Source organism: Micromesistius poutassou (genome assembly GCF_964030765.1).
Source record: "Micromesistius poutassou genome assembly, chromosome: 16".
Taxonomy (NCBI): domain Eukaryota; kingdom Metazoa; phylum Chordata; class Actinopteri; order Gadiformes; family Gadidae; genus Micromesistius; species Micromesistius poutassou.
The window spans coordinates 6,702,265-6,721,151 of NC_140286.1; the positions used below are offsets into that span (position 1 = coordinate 6,702,265).

General features: G+C 41.1%; 3 protein-coding genes across 3 annotated transcripts in view; 1 reads left to right on the forward strand and 2 right to left on the reverse strand.

The window, feature by feature from the left end:
- Positions 1–6,566, forward strand: part of LOC311360499 (heterogeneous nuclear ribonucleoprotein C-like) — a 6,764-nt gene extending 198 nt beyond the window's left edge. Inside the window, exons 2-9 of the mRNA XM_084480576.1 lie at positions 2,001–2,138; positions 2,870–3,135; positions 3,417–3,489; positions 3,663–3,713; positions 4,035–4,252; positions 4,624–4,737; positions 5,488–5,648; positions 5,907–6,566. Of these exons, the coding sequence (XP_084336702.1) occupies positions 2,134–2,138; positions 2,870–3,135; positions 3,417–3,489; positions 3,663–3,713; positions 4,035–4,252; positions 4,624–4,737; positions 5,488–5,648; positions 5,907–6,014 (996 nt within the window). The 5' untranslated portion in view covers positions 2,001–2,133 and the 3' untranslated portion in view covers positions 6,015–6,566. The remainder of the gene's footprint in view (positions 1–2,000; positions 2,139–2,869; positions 3,136–3,416; positions 3,490–3,662; positions 3,714–4,034; positions 4,253–4,623; positions 4,738–5,487; positions 5,649–5,906) is intronic.
- A 723-nt stretch (positions 6,567–7,289) lies between these two features.
- LOC311361289 (uncharacterized protein) lies at positions 7,290–9,236 on the reverse strand (the record flags this gene model as incomplete). Its single annotated transcript, XM_084481465.1, has 6 exons — positions 7,290–7,377; positions 7,520–7,646; positions 7,749–7,887; positions 8,079–8,180; positions 8,538–8,750; positions 9,135–9,236. The coding sequence occupies 6 exons, from the start codon at positions 9,234–9,236 to the stop codon at positions 7,290–7,292; spliced, it is 771 nt and encodes a 256-aa protein (XP_084337591.1).
- Positions 9,237–16,299: 7,063 nt separating this feature from the next.
- The window catches only part of apold1a (apolipoprotein L domain containing 1a), a gene marked incomplete at both ends in the record, with an annotated part of 40,458 nt that continues 37,870 nt past the window's right edge, over positions 16,300–18,887 (reverse strand). Inside the window, one exon of the mRNA XM_084481466.1 lies at positions 16,300–16,523. Within this exon, the coding sequence (XP_084337592.1) occupies positions 16,300–16,523 (224 nt within the window). The remainder of the gene's footprint in view (positions 16,524–18,887) is intronic.

Genomic DNA, 18,887 nt, shown 5'->3' on the forward strand with positions numbered 1-18,887 from the left:
TTTTTCAACGATGCTTTTTGTCTTACAAATGGAAATAACGCAATGTGCGGGCTGGTTAGCGAGCCCGCAGCTAGCGGTAAATAGCTATATACACAGACATGCTCATCCTGCACAAAATATGAACATTGGTTTTGATCATTTTAAAATTTTGGACACTGCTCAGTTGCCATTTTCTTTACTTTTGCAAGCATTCAAGTTTATATTTTATGACAGCTTTTGAGAAGATTTTTGAGCCCATTGGTTTTTGGTGCATTTTGGAGCCCCGCCGCCCGCTACCGTAGAGGCTTGGTTGTGTTTCTTTTTTAAACGGATACTACTCGGCCCCCCCCCGTTGTTCAGCGTAGGATCAGCGCATGCTTTGTCAGTATTGTAGAAACATGTTTTGCCAGTAAAATAAATCGACGTTTATTTGTATGCCGCTAAATGGTTGGTGGTCTGGCCAAGCTCCCCGGGGCCTTCGGACGGCCCTGGGTTAGTCTGGAGATGTAGCTCTTGTGCAGACAAACTTATGGCGAAAATAGGATATTTTTCGATGGCACCTTTTTTGAGCACTGTCATTTCATTAGGTGAGCTCTTTTTGTGTGAAGATCATTCCAGATATTAATTGCTTTGCTGTTGATGCTGCTAGACTAAGGGAATTGCGCCTGGATTGGCCTCAGTATTGTTACATATTCCCCAAAAAATATGAATTAAAGGTGTACGATTCTGAAAAAGTATTGCGTTTTATCTTTGCTGTTGTGCCAAAACTTTGAAATTTAATAATTGCAAGTATTGGTTGCGTTGACCCTTTTTTATTTAATTGAATATTTAAGTAAAGCAGACACTTAAAATGTAGATGGAGCAAGAATTAAAAATAAAGAAATGGATTGATCATTGTCTTTTTCAGTATATCCCAGAGTCCTCAAATTGGAATTAATTGTTCAGATTGATAAATCACATGGAAATATAACTCCTACTATGCTGCATCCATCTTTACAGCCATTGAACACTAGTTTCAATGGGATTCTTTCAGATGAATGTATTGTAAAACAATTCTAATTATTTAAAGTAATTATTATAAAGTTTAAAAAGAGTGATAACCGCTAATTTAGCCTCAGGAGAAAAGTCGTCAGCTTTCTTACAGATTTTACCCAATTAAGGTCTAATATGGATTAATCTATTAAAATAAACCTTATCAATCGTGGATGAATCCGGATGCTTAAGTTTTATTCAGACCAATTGTGCAACCCTTTCATCATTGTCGGGAGTGCATTGTTTTACTGTGGTATCTTTCATTCTAATAATTTGAGTCTTATCTGTGTTTGTGCTAATATATTGTGTTACACTTTCTGATTAACACCTTTCTCTTGCTGTCGTCGTTTTGATAATTTTCAATCAATATTTTTTGATAAATATGATCCTCTGGTTTTCTCAAGCTCTTAATGACTAGTGCAATTTAATTATGGAACCATGGATTGGTCTATCCACCATTGTACAAAACATGCATCAAACTGAGGCAAATACATTTATTTAATGTTAATGCGGTGAATGCCTTGGTAGTAAAGGCCGAACAGCTTTTTTTTTAAATGTTTGAATTTAACTTTAGAATCATTATGCTAAACTTCTAAATACTTGTTCATGCAAAAAAAATTGGACCATTGGATTAATCAAAAACAACTAACTAGCTTTTTGCTTCAGAAATGTGTGTGTATAGATGCAGATCCTTACAAAAGACGTTTTTGTGAAGACCTAATGCTAACTTCAAGCAACTTGATGGGTGTTAACTGTGTTAATTTCTAAAGATGTGAAAACATGTCAATCAAGGTATAAAAGTACCTAAATGCATACTTTAAATGTTGCCGTATTATGAGATCCAGCTGCAACTCAGCCATATGGGTGACTTCTGTTTTAACAACATCCCTGAGACCTGTACGGTGCATATCCCTGTCTCAGGTAAGCCTTGGTAGACCATGTTAAACCTGTAAAAGCCTGACTGGAGCTGTGTCTTCTTGTTGCCTCAGTACAAAGGACAGGTGAAGGTCAAGTCTTGAGAGGGTGCCGCCGTTTATTGCTGAGGGCCCCAGCACACACTGTGACCCCCCCTCCCCTCGCAGCGTGACCGACAAGACAGCAGATCTGCACACAGACTACGCTATGGAGTGAGTGTTGTCATGGCACTGCTGTCAGTGGGTGTTCAATGTTTTGTGGGGTTGTTTGGCTAGTTAGTATTTAATATTATTATTGGTTTGTCTCCTAGGAGAATTAGTAAGCAACAGAAGCCATTGGGTGCCTGTATTGTAGCAGTTTAACCAACCAGCGCACACTTTATGTATGTTTTATTCAGCGCCAAGGCAGTGGTCTGAGTAGTTCACTGTACTGAACCCCAGATAGCCATACTCCTCCATGACACATTTGGCCTGACTGGTCGCATATCATCACCAACGCATGACATGAAATCCTAAATCAAACAATCTCCTTTTTACATTCTATAATCATTAACGTTCAACTATGGGGTTCAGAAGGTTTTTTTTTTATTAATGCATATGTGATATATCTGTTGTATGGGATGGTTTGACCTTGACTATTTAATTAATTAATCTATTTAAATATGCCGGGGCAGGATTTGTGTTTTTAACTTATGCTCTTTTTCCAGAATAAACAAGGTATTGCATTCTTTAAAAAAGGTTTTAAGTGCATATTCTAGCCTTTGGGATGCCTAATGCAATGCTCATGGGGCAAAGGATGATGGCTGTATTTATGTTGAAATCAAAAACAACCACAGATTGTGTATTTTGGTCACTAAAACCAGGACTCTCTGGCATTTGTCCCTCTCTCTTTTTCTTTCTTCTTCCCCTTGCTGTCGTCTTTGAATGGACCTGCGTGTCTCCAGCCGCTCGCCTACCACCTCCAGCCTGATGGCTAGCAACGTCACCAACAAGACGGACCCCCGTTCCCTCAACTCGCGCGTCTTCATCGGCAACCTCAACACACTGCTGGTCACCAAGGCCGACGTGGAGGCCATCTTCGCCAAGTACGGCAAGATCGTGGGCTGCTCGGTGCACAAGGGCTTTGCCTTTGTCCAGTACGCCAACGAGAGGAACGCCCGCAACGCCGTGGGCAGCGAGGACGGCCGCATGATCGTGGGACAGGTCCTGGGTGAGTTTTTCTGCACACAAAGTACATTTACATTCAGGGCATTTAGCAAAAGCTTTTATCCAAAGCGACTTACAATAAGTACATTTGTCAGAAAAAAGTGTGAGAATATATATCGCTGTCGGTACAGTAAGGATGTGCATAGAGTGTAAAGCACTAACAATCGCTAGGTTAACCATTCCCCGTATACAACAATGATTGCTATGATAAGATGCTACATGATGATTTTTTTGTTTTGGTTCTCAAGTGGCATATGGGGTGACTTTTTTGTTTTGGTGTTTTAGACATCAACCTGGCTGGAGAGCCCAAGCCACACAGGTCAAAGACCACCAAGCGGTCAGCGGGAGACATGTACAGGTCAGTCCACGTCATGATGCTGGTGGAATACATTTCAGCTGGGACACCATTTATGGCAGTTTGGTATTTGGTCATGCATTGCAGAAGATTAAAAAAAGACCAAAGAAAATGCTGTGAGAAATGGGAAGTATTTCACAACAACAACAAACCTTCTTCCCTTTTCTTCCATGCAGCAGTTCTTCGTTTGACCTTGACTACGACTTTCAGAGGGACTATTACGACAGGTGGGCTGCAACACATGTCGTCTTCCCTTGGGCTCTGGCAGTTCCTTTGTAAAAGGAAACACCCACTCTAGTTTAGAGACAATTCAGACTTGTTCTTTTAAAGGGCAGTAAGTCAAATGTCAACTGACCTACAAAAGCTTTGTTAAGTAAGCATAATAATCAATGAAGAATACTTTTGAATTGCTATTTTTCTGTTCTTGCTACACAGTGCCATTAGTGATGGAATGTATACTTTTTGCAGAAATGGGGCCAAGCCCAATGCTCATTCCCTAAATGGGTGCTGGTGTCTTTTGTTTTTTGTGTGGGATCCTCTTCCTCCAGGGTGTACTCGTACCCGTCTCGCGTGCCCCCGCCGCCCCCTCCTCCCCTATCGCGGGCCGTCATCCCGTCCAAGCGGCCCAGGGTCAGCGTCAGCAGTGGGGGGGGCAGCCGGCGCACCAAGACGGGCTTCTCCTCGTCCAAGAGCGGCCAGAGGACGTCCTCGACACGGGCCAGTCAGGGTCCCAGCCCCTCGGCCCCCTCAGCGCCCAACAGCATAGGTACGACCCACTCGCCTCCCCCCCCCACCCCCCTCCGGTTCCTCTCCGCTCTTGTTTGGCTCGTGTCCAGGCATGGATTAGGTTTCAATGGGCTAACTCCTTTAGGAGATCCAGAAGTGTGCCGCTATTCCTTCAGTCTTTAATGTGGGGACAAACCTCATGTTCACTAAGGATAGGTACTGTCCGTAGATCGGATGTTTTATTTATTGGTATATGAAGGAAAATCCCCTTTTTTCACCATTTTGTGTTATTACTACTATGACTTGTTTTTTTGAGGTAGATGTAAATGTTTTGCCAATATTGTTAATATTATGATTATGATTTATTATACCATCATCCTAAAAACAGGCTTTTTTTCCTTCCCCTCCCAGTCAAAATGGACGAGCTCCAGACGATCAAGCGGGAGTTAAGCCAGATCAAATGCAAGGTGGACTACCTGCTGGAGAGCTTGGAGCGCATGGAGAAGGACCACTGCAAGAAGTCAGGTAAGCCTGTTCTGAAGGGCCACGCTGCTCTCTGCCAACCTCTGCTGGCGAGAGGCGGGTTTGGATGCTAGTGTATCACTTTCGTTTATGTCATGTTGGCAAAATTGTTTTACTGGATAAACAGATTTAAAACAAAGTTAAAATAATAAAGAAGTCGCGAAAGGGGTGGGAGGGGGAGAGTCATGTTAAAAAGTTCCTTTTAAAAGCTAATGTTAAACCACAAACAAATTGTATCTACAATTCTCATCTCATTGAGCATCCACACAATCTAGTTTGTGCTAATAAATAAACAAAGCAATTGCTCTTGGTTGAAAAATATAATCTAGTCCATCAAACTGCATACCTTTTGCCATGTTGACTCATTCATTGACTGACTGATAGACTTCCTTGGCTGAATTCCCAAGCCATTGTTCATTCAATGTTGTTGTGATATAGCGTTCCAACTTGGCACAGATGTTCCCTGATCATCCTTTTGAATCTTTCACACCATCAGTACATCATGCAGGTTCCTCCTCTAAGCATGAAAGCCTGAGGTGCACTCTTCACCGCAAAAGCGAGCTTGATCGCAACACTTAAACGCTAGGGTCACATCCAATCCTCATGTCGAGCCTTGAGGAAAAAGTAAAGATGAATTAATTTATTCAAAGAATCCACTATAGTTGCTGGCCCCCTTGCGGATCTGTGGCCTTCATTGAAAATGAGTGTCGGCCTCCTTTTTACCTAACCGGTCGACCTGTTCTCCTTGCACAGAATCCAAGAGTGCCATGGCGGAGCCCGGGGAGGTGGCATCGCCCCCGCACGCCAGCGCCAAGAAGCAGGAGAGCCTCAAGCGCGATCGGGAGAGCCAGGACATGAACGACTCCGACGACGAGGACGAAGACGATGCCGATCTGCTGGAGGAGGAGGAGGAGGTGAGGTCGACTGAATGACGATGATAATGGGGCCGAGTGCGAGCACGGGTTCAGCGGTCTCAAGGAATCAAATGCGATGAGCGAGGGCGTCGTCGTTCTCCCTCGGATTACACTTTTGATTATATTTATTAGAAGCGTAGCTGTATCAAAAAGGCCCTTCTGTATACGTCACGCCCGACGTGCAGGTGTGCGCCGTTCTAACTGTACCGCGCACAACCCCCGATTCCTTAATACGAGCTCCCTCCCCTTCTCCTCCAGGTGAAGAGCCAAGGCCGCGAAGAGGAAGAGGATGAAGATGAGGAGGAGGAAGAGGAGGGGGAGCACGTGGATGACGACGACAGCGCCAACGGCGAAGATGACTCCTAAGACGCGGTGCGCGGGCGGAAAAAAACATGGGACCGTTTTAATTACGGCTACAAAAATGCATAGAATGATGCATGGTGTAACCCCCCACCCCCACCCCGCCCCCCCTTCCACATACACACACACACACCCACCCACCTCCCTCCCTTCACGTTCACACTGCAATGTTGTGTCGAAATCCCAGACACGGCTTGGGTTTGATTCGTTGCTACTTTTACTGTTTTTTGATTGACCGTTGTCCAGTGTCTACCTAATAATAGGAGTAAGCTAGCCATAGGTTTCTTAGGTGTGTGTGTGTGTGTTTGTACTGTGGCATTATGTTGTGTCTCCCTCTCAGTGCAAATGGGATGTTTGACACCCCAGCGCATTGGTTTGTATTTCAGGGCATGACTGCTACTCAACTTGAGGAAATGGGAGCATTTTGAACATGTTTTGTTATTTTCTTTGTTTGGATCCTAAGTAAACTTGTCTTTGTGTGTTCTGTGTTTTCATGTCACTGTTTTTTATACTACTCAGTCTTAGTTGAACTCTAATAGAATAAATATTAAAATTTGAGTTTTCTTTCGTTGATGACTTATTTGTGTGTATGGAAATGAATGCTGAGGGCATGGGTGTGCATTTAAGAAAACACTACTGGTTTATCTTTTGGTTGAAAGAAACGGTAATGTCCTTCATAAGTAGTAAATGTCATCCCAATATATTTTTGTGGTTTGTCAGAAATGAGCCAGGTTCGGTGAAAAATCTAAATTGACTCAGACGCAGTCACTTAGATATTCCCTCACATTTGGCTCAAATCTCTTTATCTCTTTAAATATTTTAAATCTCGGAGCACCTTTTTTGAAAAACAAAATTTAAATTCCCTTTTAACTTGATTTTTGAAGTACAGACTGACAGCTCATTGATCTGTGACAGATTTTCTTTTATTTCATAGTGTAACTTTAACAGGTTAATCAGCATTGAGGTTCTGCAGAAAGAGCATCATTGTTATATGATTGTTTTCAGTCGACAGTCATCGAAAGGAGAGGGCTTGTTATGTGAGTGAGGGATGATCCAGAGGTGACCTGTGAAGCACAGGCCCCGGCTCCCTGTTCTTTTGGGGTTAAATATAATTGCCCCCATAGGAAGGAAAAACATTTTAAAAGGACAGCAAAAAATAAACCTACACCTGTTGCTTGTTGGCTCTAAATTGTAACTTAAAACGGTACTGCTGCTGCGATCTGCATCCTGTCAGATCGAAGCAGACGATGTGTGTGAATATATTGATAGCAACATGAGACTTCATAGTGTTCCTCTCGTCGTCACGTGCTCTGGAATCACATCTTCAGCAGAGCCGACCAGGCCAGGACGCTCCATAGTAGCAGAGAAGCTAGTGGTGGGGAAGGAGAAGCATTGATACTCTTATTCAGCGAATCTTACTCTTTATTCGGCCGTTTTCTAACTTAAAATCTCAGGAAATAGATGTTATACTTTGGCTGGATTTCCCATCTTGCGTTTTCTTTGTGTCTCACCTGGTGATATGAAGGAGGTGGGACCTGACCTGCTTGTAGTCCCTGTGGGGGTCCCTGTGGTGGCTGGAGCAGCTGTGGTTCGAAGAACGCCGCTGGTTGGATCGGCAAAGTTGACTGCCGTAGCGTTCTGCCGAACATTCAACTCATCCGGATCACCATCTGCAAAAACAAGCAGGTTAATCTCCCCGTTAAAAACTCTGAATGTGTGGTCAGCTGCAAGCCTACTTACCGGATCCTATTGTTCCAGTTGCGAGTTGCACATTAAAGGTTGTGTCAGCTGATCTTGTCTGTGTGGCGTTGACGTTCGGGACGGTGAACTGACACTTGAGCAAATCGCCCATGATGTTGGCCAGGATTTTCTTCACTCGCTGTATATGGGAGAGTCACAACTATTAAATAGTTGCCCTTTGTTTAAGTGCGCTAAGCATCAGATTCTATTCGTCAACTTGACACCGGTGAAAAGTATCCAGTGATAAAACAACATACACATACACATTTAGTGAGCGCAGAAAAACAAAACAATAAGATAGAGTGATACATGTGTAGGTCCAAGTCTCACCGTCTCTGATGGAGTGAGAACAGCGGTACTGATGTTCAGATCTCTGGTGAAGAACCGGAATGTTTCATTCACCCGGCCACAGATAAAGACCAGGGTGGGTCCCTAAAGCGTGAGAAACCATAATTAAACACAATTAAAATGAATTGAAGCAGAGGTTACTAAAGCATTGGAGCGTCACTGACGTTTGGTAGGTTTCAAAGCAAACCCTTTAACAGTGAAGACAAAGGACAGCTTTCAAGCCGTCCTTTGTCTTACTGATTTTTGTCTGCTTTTGGCATCTGTCCCGCGTGTGTGTGTGTGTGTGTGTGTGTGTGTGTGTGTGTGTGTGTGTGTGTGTGTGTGTGTGTGTGTGTGTGTGTGTGCATTAATGTGCGTGCGTCAAAAACAACAATCGTTGGACTTGTAAAACTGGAAATGTCATCCCTATGATAAAAAAAAGCTGTTATATGAAACCCCTACCACAAATGGTTGGAGGCCAATAGCTATGTATTGGTTTGCCGCTGCTGTGCCCTGCAGCATGATGTTCAGGACACTACCGTTGGGAGCTGCCATGGAGGCCAACTCTATGGAGGCAAAGAGACAGCTGCCTGTCACCGATGGGTTGCAGTTCAGGACTTGATCCACGCAGACATTGGTCATACCACAACCGTCCCGGGTGATGTTCACCTGCTGCTGGACACATTGTTGCATTCATTAATGTGGTGTGTTAGTTTATTCAACAGGTAGATGTTGTAGAATTTGAAAGAAATTGAAGAAAATAAATGAAATTTATTCATTTATCAAAAACTGGAAAATGACATTAAGCCTGCCTTAATGATGAATAAATAAATACATACATACATACATACATACATACATGAATGAATACATTTCTAACTAAAAAGGTGCCATTACAAACCAAGACTTATCTAATGACTATTGACATTTTGGCCAAGGAAGATGGAACATGTAAGTAGATTCTATGATATCTAGTCTTATTATTTAAACGTCAGTGATCTGGGATGTAATTGCGGTCTCTATACAGTTTGAACTACCCCCGTCCTCACATCACCTTACCCCTGAACTGTTGGCAAACATCAGGTGTGAAGTCCCATGGATGCCAGGTGCCAGGCATACCATTACCATGGAAACCAGCAAGAACAGATTATTCTGGGCCATATCTCTCCTGTTTAGATGAACAGAAAAAAAAGAAAAGCCATGATGCCATGATGCCATGATGACATTTCGTTCTGTCAACAATAAGCACGTTTCAATATGCAGTATGTGCTTATTTGCCTCACACATACACATAATAATATCTAATAATAAAAGTATAATAGTAATATCTTAATAGGTAAAGTCAGGGTAAAATCAAAGATATATATCTAGAAAGAGTTTGCTGAGGTCAGTAGAGCTTATCATTGACTTACCTGGAGTTGAACGCTAAGGTTTTCCTGTAGAGCTAGTGTTTCAGAGGATAGTGCCTTCTGATTGTGTCTGTGTCAAGATGAAAAGTGATGTACACACTCAAGAGTTTTACTCCTCGTAATTAATATGGCCTGATGCACCTCCCATTGCATTGTTACTCATCTGTTAAAAATGGCCCCCGACTGGACGCAGGGCATTGTGATGTGTGTGATTGTGCCATTTCCTCTTGTGTGGTATGCCATTGTTGAAATGGAAATTATTTTTGTTAAGTTGTGTTCTATGTATGCTCTTAAATGTACTATAATCAACCATCAATTGATTGCTGCAATTATTATTGTTATTTCAACTTAAAAAATGAATAACAATGAGATGATGGATGGGGTAGATTATCAAACATTGAATAAAAGTAGAAGAATGCAATACATACCTCAGAACATTTCATTTCTCAGAAGAGGCAACTTTCCCCCTTTCCAGCGATTGCTCAATCAGAATGCAACATCCCAGGTTTATGGTGCATTCCGTTCAGTCTACACTCGTGTTGTCTTACTGTTCCTGCTATTATTGTGTGATGATGTGTGTAAGGTGTATTGTTCTCCTTGTGATATAGAGTTTCTCTCTGTTATTGTTGTGTGAGGATGTGTGTAAAATGCCTTTTTGGTCTCTGTTTGTGATGTACAGCTTTGGGGAAAATAATTTCCCAGGGGGACAATAAAAGTAACTATGTGCTATGTTAATGTAATGTAATGGCTCAATACTAGAAATGTCTAATTAACTAACCACGGCTCATTGAGAAATAGTGTTAACGCAAACTAGCTTTTGTTGCTCGCTGAATCAAAATGCATAAGGCCATACAAAGGAAGAAAGTACATGAAATAAACGAATGCTGTCACGAAAAATAAGCTTTTTCGTTGTTAATTTGACAAAAACCTGAATTGACTGAACTTGTGGACATTGAGTCTTATTTAATCTTAATGGAATGGATATAGTGATGGCAAGAATGGAATTTAATCACAGAACTTGATGGTAATTGCTTTCTGTTTAGACCACAATCTCCTTCTCAGTTAAGTCTCATTCATGTCAATCAGGTACCACTTCTTTAGCCATTAAAAAAGGCAAACCTCTTTATTAAACTCTCACTCTCGTCAGGTGCAAGCTAAAGACCAGTTGGGTGGACAGTACAAAGTTTTAATTACACCCTGGAGCTACTGTTGTCGCCCCGTCTTTCTGTCTTTCTGTCTGCCTGACTGTCTGTCCATGTGTCTGTGCGTCCATTGACAGGATATCTCTCTAAATCTCTCAGATTTGCACTATATTTTCTCGGTATGACTGGCAAAAAAATACTCATTACATTTTCATGTAATGAAGATGTAACTAGCAAAGGATAAGTGTAGTATCATCAACCATCAATTGATTGTTCTAACTATTATTGCTATTATCTTAACTTAATTAGAATTAGTCCATTAATTAGAATATATTTGAAGTGAAAAATATATTTTTAAGAATGATTAAGTTGTGATGTAGGTTCTGTATAGGCCTAACCATGGACTTATCCATAAAATGGCAACATATTTGATTTATTGTATAATGTAATAATGTTCCTTCCGAGAACTGAAATGTTTCATTTCCCAGAATAGGCCACTTCCCTCCAGTAATCGCTCAATCAATCGGAATGCAACAACACAGGTTTGGAGGGTAGCATTCAATTCTACTCTATTAGACACCAGCTATAAGCAATGTCACAATGACGCAATACAACTAGAAATGTTTGATCAACCAACCCTGACCTAGAGGAATACTTTTTACTAGTTTTTGTTCCTTCAGCATTCAGCATCAGTGTTGTGCAAGTTCACACTTCACATGAACTAGTTCAAAGTTCAGTTCATACAAAAGAAAATGAATAAATTCACGTTCATAATTCACCAATTCAGTTTTGAACTAGTTCAAGTTCAGTTCATTAACAGTTTTTTTTAGAAACTGAAGAAAAACTGTTCGAGTGAGTATTCTTTTTTTTGTGATCAACATTTTTATTTTTTTTCAAATGTAGGGGAGGGGGGGGGGGGGGGGGGGTTACAGACATATCAAAAGTCATATGTTAAATTGAGGAGAGTAAAAAAATAAAAAGATAGAAGAAAAATATCAGGTTGGTAAGACAATACATAAAGCAACAAAAACATGTTCAGCAGGTAACACATCACATCAGAGATTGTCGAGTGAGTATTCTGTGCTTATTAGGGTCCGGGCAGCTAAGCTGCCGGGAACCTATTGTATTCCTAGGAATTCTTTCTTCTTCTTCTTCTTCTTTCTTCTTCCAAGGAAGTCATACTTCCCATGGGTGAAAACTCACCAAACTTTGCACAAAGGTCCAGTCCCATGCCAGATTCACTCAACTCCAAGGACATGTGCCCCCCCCTCCTAGGGGGGGCACAATAAGCGTTTAAATTTAAAAACTTAAAAAATTCCTACCAAACCAACGGTAGATGCTACAGTGTTGAAACTTCACCACAATGTAGCCTCAATACTGCTGAAACTTTTGTCCACTTAAACTCATTACAAATTATGAAGTCCATCACTCTGTTTTTTTCAATAACTGTAAAACTTTTAAAATGTATCTCCTCCCACAATTTTTGCTCAATTGTCACCAAACTTGGTACCGAGCATCTCCAGACCGTCCTCAACAAAACTTGTTTCTCTGATTTTTGATTAAGCAAAAATTGATCCTACAGTGCATGAAAACGTATGACTGTAAACAGTACTGTAAACGTATACCATCAAATTCTTGATAAATACATTTTCAATCTTCCTGAAAAAAATTGAGAATATTCTGGAGTCATGGTTGATGACGAGTTTGGCAAATATCAGAATTTTATCTCAAAAACTGAATTTTTGAGAACATTTTGAATTCTGCTCTCATGGGAACAACTGAAGCAAAACACTTATCATTAAAAACAAATCACCAACATTTCCATGCTGTCAAGATGCAATTTATGTATTATCAGATTTTTGTTTAGATGACTGAATTTCTGAAATTTTGACCATTTTTTAAATTTGCCTTTACAACAGCCATGTGCGAAGGCTCCTAACATCTTAGACTCATAGTAGATGTTTGACAAATACATATCAGAATTTTACCTCAAAAACTGTTTTTTCTTTTTACTGTGGTTTCAAATCTGCCTGCACGACAGTGAATGGCTTACTCAATTTGTGAAGCCACTGTTGAAATGCCACTTGCCAATTAGCTCAGTGCGATAGACAATGGTCTTTGGTTCCAGAGGTTGTGGGTTCAATCCTCAACTGGTGCAAATTGAACATTATAAGGTCAACTGTCCTGTCTTCCTATTCTCCTGTTTGTTTCTCAGAATTTGCCAAAATTAGCCCAGACCCGACCCATTGCTGCGCAGCAGCTATAATCTTTTAAAATGAATCCTCTCCATTACCTGCTGCCCATCACTACAATCTCAAATAGTTGTGGATATTATTTGTACACCTGTTTCCTTCATCACAAGGCAGTAACTATATTTAATAAACATGTCATCTGGACCTAAGCATCAATTCAGAATGTCACAAAATCTGAACTAGTTCAAGTTCAAGTTCTTTAGTTAAAAATATGTTACGTTCATTTCAAAGTTTATATATAAATGAACTTGTTCAATTAACTAGTTCTTTTGAACTAGTTCATGCACAACACTGGTGGACATGGAGATGGAATTAATGAAATTTCCATTACATAATGATCAATTGATGCATTGGAAAACTATCATAAATAAAGGATCATGATGTACGTCATCAAAAAAGTATTTTCCACACATGGGAGGGGCTTTCGGTTCAAACCACAATGTCCTGAGCTATCTTCTGAGCTAAAATCAAAGTCATTCACCTAATGCCATTCTTATGATTCCGGTTCATCAGGTATCACTTCTATAGCCCTTAAAAGGGTGTAGGTAAAACCTACACCCTGTTTTCACCCCATCTATCTGTCTGACTGTCCGTCCGAGTGTCCATCAGCAGGATATCTCACAAGTCAGGCAGGGATTTGCACAAGATTTGCTTGGTATGTCGGTTATGGGTAGGCAGATTGATCCAAAAATATCGATACTAAACATTAAACTTCTTGTTTTTGAAGATTGATTCTAGCGTCAGTAGATCGATGGCAGTTTCAGGTTCTCTCTTCTACGTTGTGTCCCTTTCATAAAGAGTAGAACTGTCTTTGCAAACAACATTTCATTGTTGTATCACCGGAACCGCAAGGTGTGTAGGAAAGCTGTTAAATGCTGTTAAATACAAAAGCTATTTTGGGGAACGGCCGAATCATAAGCTTATCTTCACTAGGCTATAGGTGAAGTGTTGAATCCTTCTGTCTTTTTCATTATACATATTAGAAAATGCCGCACAAGGAAACACCTCTGCATTTCCGACTACAAGTTTCAGAAAGGGTATTCAGTTCAGGGGGGACATAGTCCAGTCATTTTATGAAAAAATATCAAACAAATTGAAACAGAAGCAAACTCAACTCTTTTTGTATCCTCAATATGTCCTGAGTATGGAAAAAGAAGCCCTGAAGAATCCCATCAGGGGAAAGTTTCAAAAAACACCCAAATATAGCCTGTTCATACGCCTTCATTCCTTTTCTCACGTGAATAGGGTAAAAATGTTAACCTTTAGATATCACCATGAAAATGACTGAGTTGATTACTCACATCAAGACAAACAAAAAATGTATTACAAGTTTTTTGAAATTGTTTGTTATCATGGGCAAACGGTGCATAATCTATTTATGTATGTGCTAAAAAATAAATACCACAACAGAACAATGGGTATAGCCGGGTGAAAATGTCTTGTTGAATCTTGTGACATATAACAGTAAAATACTTAATGTTAAGGTCTGAATGGAACCCATTTAGGCTACCCATGAGCAGTAATACATATAGGCAGGAAGAAGTACTTAAAACCAGCCTTTATTAATTATTATGCAGAGATGGGGCCTGGTACGTGGGACTGTTTCTGGGGGGTGAGTCTCAGGGAAGAACAGGAGACAAGGGTAAGTAGAATGCAGTAGACAAAAGGTAGGTAAAATAAAAAGTTGCTGGATCAAACAATCTTTCTTACCTGACAGCTTAGTGACAGTTGATTGACAGTTGAGTGGACCTTGAATGAATGACTGAATCTCTGCCCCTTATGACATTTGTTTGCCTCTATAGTTTAGAGGTATTTAGCACATACATAGTTAGATTATGCACCATATGCCCATGTTAACTAACTATTTTCAAAAGCTTGTAATACATTTTTTGTTTGTCTTGATGTAAGTAATCAACTCAGTAATTTTCATGGTGATATCTAAATGTTACAATTTTACCCTATTCATGTCAGAAAAATAATGAATAGGTGTATGAATGAAACTTTTCCCTAATGGGATTCTTCTGGGATTGTTTTTTCCTTACTCAGGACATATTGAGGATACAAAATAAATCGAGTTTGCTTCTGTTGCAATTTGTTCTAGGTTGACACCCATTTTGGCTTAAAATGACTGGACTAACATTGAAAACGTCTATTAGCCGTTTTCACATATGTCCTCCGTATTTTCTCCACATTTGTGGATCAGGAGGTTCGACCATGAGGGTCATGTCGCTCAGTTATCAGTAGAATCTCTGGAGGTAACATGGCTCCATTCCTTACTGAAGCCTCAAAATGTTGACAGACTTGTTATATTGAATGTGGTTCACATTTTAAGAAGCACCCCTCTCATCTTACGCACCAAAACCACAGAGTGATACTTGGTTTAAAGGTTGTGCAAGTAAGAGAAGACAAGAGACTGTTGTTTCTATCTTTAGTGTCTGATTCATGAAGCTGTTGCATTTAGGCTAAAATTAGGAATGTTCCCTTGCTGTCGTCCGAAGTTGATGACCTGTCCTAAATTAGGCACCGTCATTTTTTTGTTGCATTTCCTTCTGTATGGGGTAAATTACTGCAATAAACTTCGGGAAACGGGGCCCAGGTCTATAGCGGATAGCGCAGTTCTTGTTGCTATTTTGACGTGCCATGGCAGGTCGGAACTACAACATAGCCTACGCTTACACACACGTAGGCTATACACACAGGCATGCAAACTAGTCACCTTTCGGCGACTTGTGTGATTCGTGGAGATCCATTGAGAAAACATTGGGGGTGGGGGAGGGGGTCTACAGTCTGACGAAAGCGAGACGATAACTAAATAAAAATAAATTTAGGATGACAAAAACTATGACGAAATCTTTTGACACTTTCGTTAACGAATAAAAACGAGACGAAAATGTAAGCGGGACGATTTGGGAAGCGATCCAATCAGAACTAAGCTCTTTATGTGGGGAAGTACTGATCGTCCCGCCCGGCAGGTCAACTAGCAGGCGCTTGCTGCGTCGCAAGCAAGCAACGTATATTTATCAAGTATCATTTGCGCTGGAACACGCCCATTCTTTTCGCCTTTTCGCCTCTCCAGGCGCAAGTGTAGTGGTGCCTGGTAGCTGCGGGGGAAAATCAGCATTGCGCTGGGTGCAAACTAGCAACGACACATGCGTCGGTGTAGAAAGTCAATTGCACCGGGCGCAAGATAGGGCCCTTCTTCTGTTTGCCGCACATGGCTAATTTGCATACGAGCACAGGACTGGCTGGCTCCGCTTGGCAAAAAATAGAACATATTTGTGAATAAATGTTTACAATTCTGAATACTGGACATGGTGAGCTTAAACACATTTAAATAACCATTAGTGACAATAAAATATATATATATATATATTTTTTTTTGACCCCCTTCAAATTTTGCTTTTGAGGCTTTCAGGGGGTCTCATGGTTTAATCTGGGGGCAAACATCACACAGACCGGTTGTAGACAGACTAAGTTCTGCTTGGAGGAACCGGAGGACTGCGACCCAGCGGCAGGAAGCTGTCTCTTTGCCCCCGTTGGGGGCTTCCATGGGGCCAGCCATTATGGAGGCAAAGAGACAGCTTCCTGCCGCTGGGTCGCAGTCCTCCGGTTCCTCCAAGCAGAACTGTCTGTCCACAACCGGCACTGCAAATATTGACTGTAAATATTGACACAAAGGTGACACACAGGTGAGCTCATTAAGATAATTATGGGTCTGTGTTATTCATGATACCCTTGAGTTACCCTCCTGATATACCTCTGTGATGAAGGTCTACAGCAGGGCGGCCAAGTTACATGAAAAGTTTGGAGTGAGATTCCGTGTGTCAGGGGCGGAGCGACCTAAACTGTTAAATATGGCAACCCTTCACCCAACAAAATTGTAATTTATACTTCAAAAAAAATGTCCAGCTATTTTACATTTAGTTCATAAGCTGTTTCTGTTTCCTCTCCTGTTTCCTCCACAATCTTCTCCATTGCCTCCTCCACTGTCTCCTCCACTATCTTCTCCACTACCTCCTCCACTGTCTCTTCCACAGAGTTGGGGTGGGGTGGGCACAGAGAGTGGCTGGGGTGGCATTAGTCAAAAAAACAAAAAAACAATCCGATTGCTCGAAAACCCCACACAATCAGATCTCTCAATCCCAGAACCCCTAACAGATATCCCAGAAAGCCTCATGCCTTTGACCAACATGTTTTGAAATTTTGAAATGTATGGATTCATAAAATGTATTTTCATGTTATTATATGATATACTGTTTATCTGTTGAATGTGAATCGATTTAATTGTTTGTTTAAGTAACCCACACTAATTTTATGTAAGTGTATTTTAATTGTAATTTATTTTTGTATTGGGTAGGAGGGGGGCCCATAACAATTATTGTACCGTTGCCCTTGATGACTTACTTATGCCACTGTTAACTTGCCATATCTTTTGACGATGAAAATAAATTGAAATTTTCCACGTTATTTAGCTTACTTCCAAAATCAATGTTAGCTATGAGGTCAGCGAGGTACCTCACTATTTTTCAAACCCTTACTACGGCCCTGTATGTCAGGGTGGACCACTAAATGAATAATGAATAGCGGAATCAATTTGTGGCGCTCGTTGTTCAATGGCCTATGTGTGGGAAACGCTGGTATAGCTAGGTTGATCTTGAGGTTTACCCTGGACAGCTGCTGATGAGAAGTGGAGTCCCTTACAGCAGGGGCGCAGATGGGATTTTTGAACTGGGGGGGACCAAGCTGTCAGCAAATAATTTAAACTCAATAAGTTATTTTTGTGTAATTTGGGCTTTAACTAGCGCTCAAGTAGTTACTTTCGTAATAGCCTATGGCCCAATAGTTTGCACTAAAAAGCCATTGGAGATTTGAAATCATGGATAAACAACAGTGAACACTAGCCCCGTTTACATGGACACTTCTGTTCCGAATAGATTTCTAATCGGAATAGATCTATTCCTGTCATGCGATCCGAACGTACTGTATACATGGCATTTCCAAAAGTGGTAAGCGAACGTTCTGTCTGACACATCTGGACCGGCGGCGACTTAATGGACGTGTTATCACTATTTGGCATTTCTATGTATTTTGTTGGTTTTGTTTGTATCGTTTGTTGGTAAGGTTGGTCTGAAGCGCTCGTAGAAACTTCTTAGCTCTACCGTAGTGGTGATTCAGCTCCTGACGCATTCTCCGCCACTGTACAGTAGGCCTAACCTTTATAAATCCCCGTTGCGCATGCACTGCCACATTGGCAGTGTTGTGTTTCACCAAAACAAACAAACAAACAACTGTCTTCTAAATTAATGAAATACTGGGAAACGAATAAACCATTATAAGCAACGAGTGAACTTAATAAGCGGTCGAAATATTTTTTTCAACCACCGCCTCTTTCCCTTGACGGTGCGCAAAGCCCGCATGGCGCACACAGACAGGTAGCAAAAAGCAAAGCAGCCTCAGCATAAACACACAGTTGTGCGTTAAATTTGTCCATCGGGGAACACGTCAATTCCTCTAATGCTGACGTTTAAAATATATCAGCACCTATTTACCTTGATCTTCAGCTGTAGCCTTGCTGAACTCCCTGCATCCTTGCTGTCTTTATTCATTTAAACTAGCTCATTGGTGAACACCTCGTCAGGTTTTAAACAGCGACACGCACTCGGAGACAGTAGCCTAGGCCTAAAGAAAGACAGGTCCATAGCTGCTGCACAAAAATAATGCGTGCCAACCAAGCAGTAGACCTAGTTGGTCTTAAAGGGGGGAAAAGCAAGTTCAAGTTTAACATCGATTTGCAGTGATCACTGGCTGAAGGGTTTTATATGCCTATTCATTACATAATTAGCGCATTTGAAACTTGTGTGGCCTATATGGGTGCGGCTTATTCTGCTTTTTTAAATACATAAATGAAAGGCTTGCGGTTTATCCATGATGCAGCCTGTATGCGGGAAATTACGGTAGGCCCCGACAGGACGAACCGGACCCCGACTTGAAGCAGCGGTGTCTTCTCCC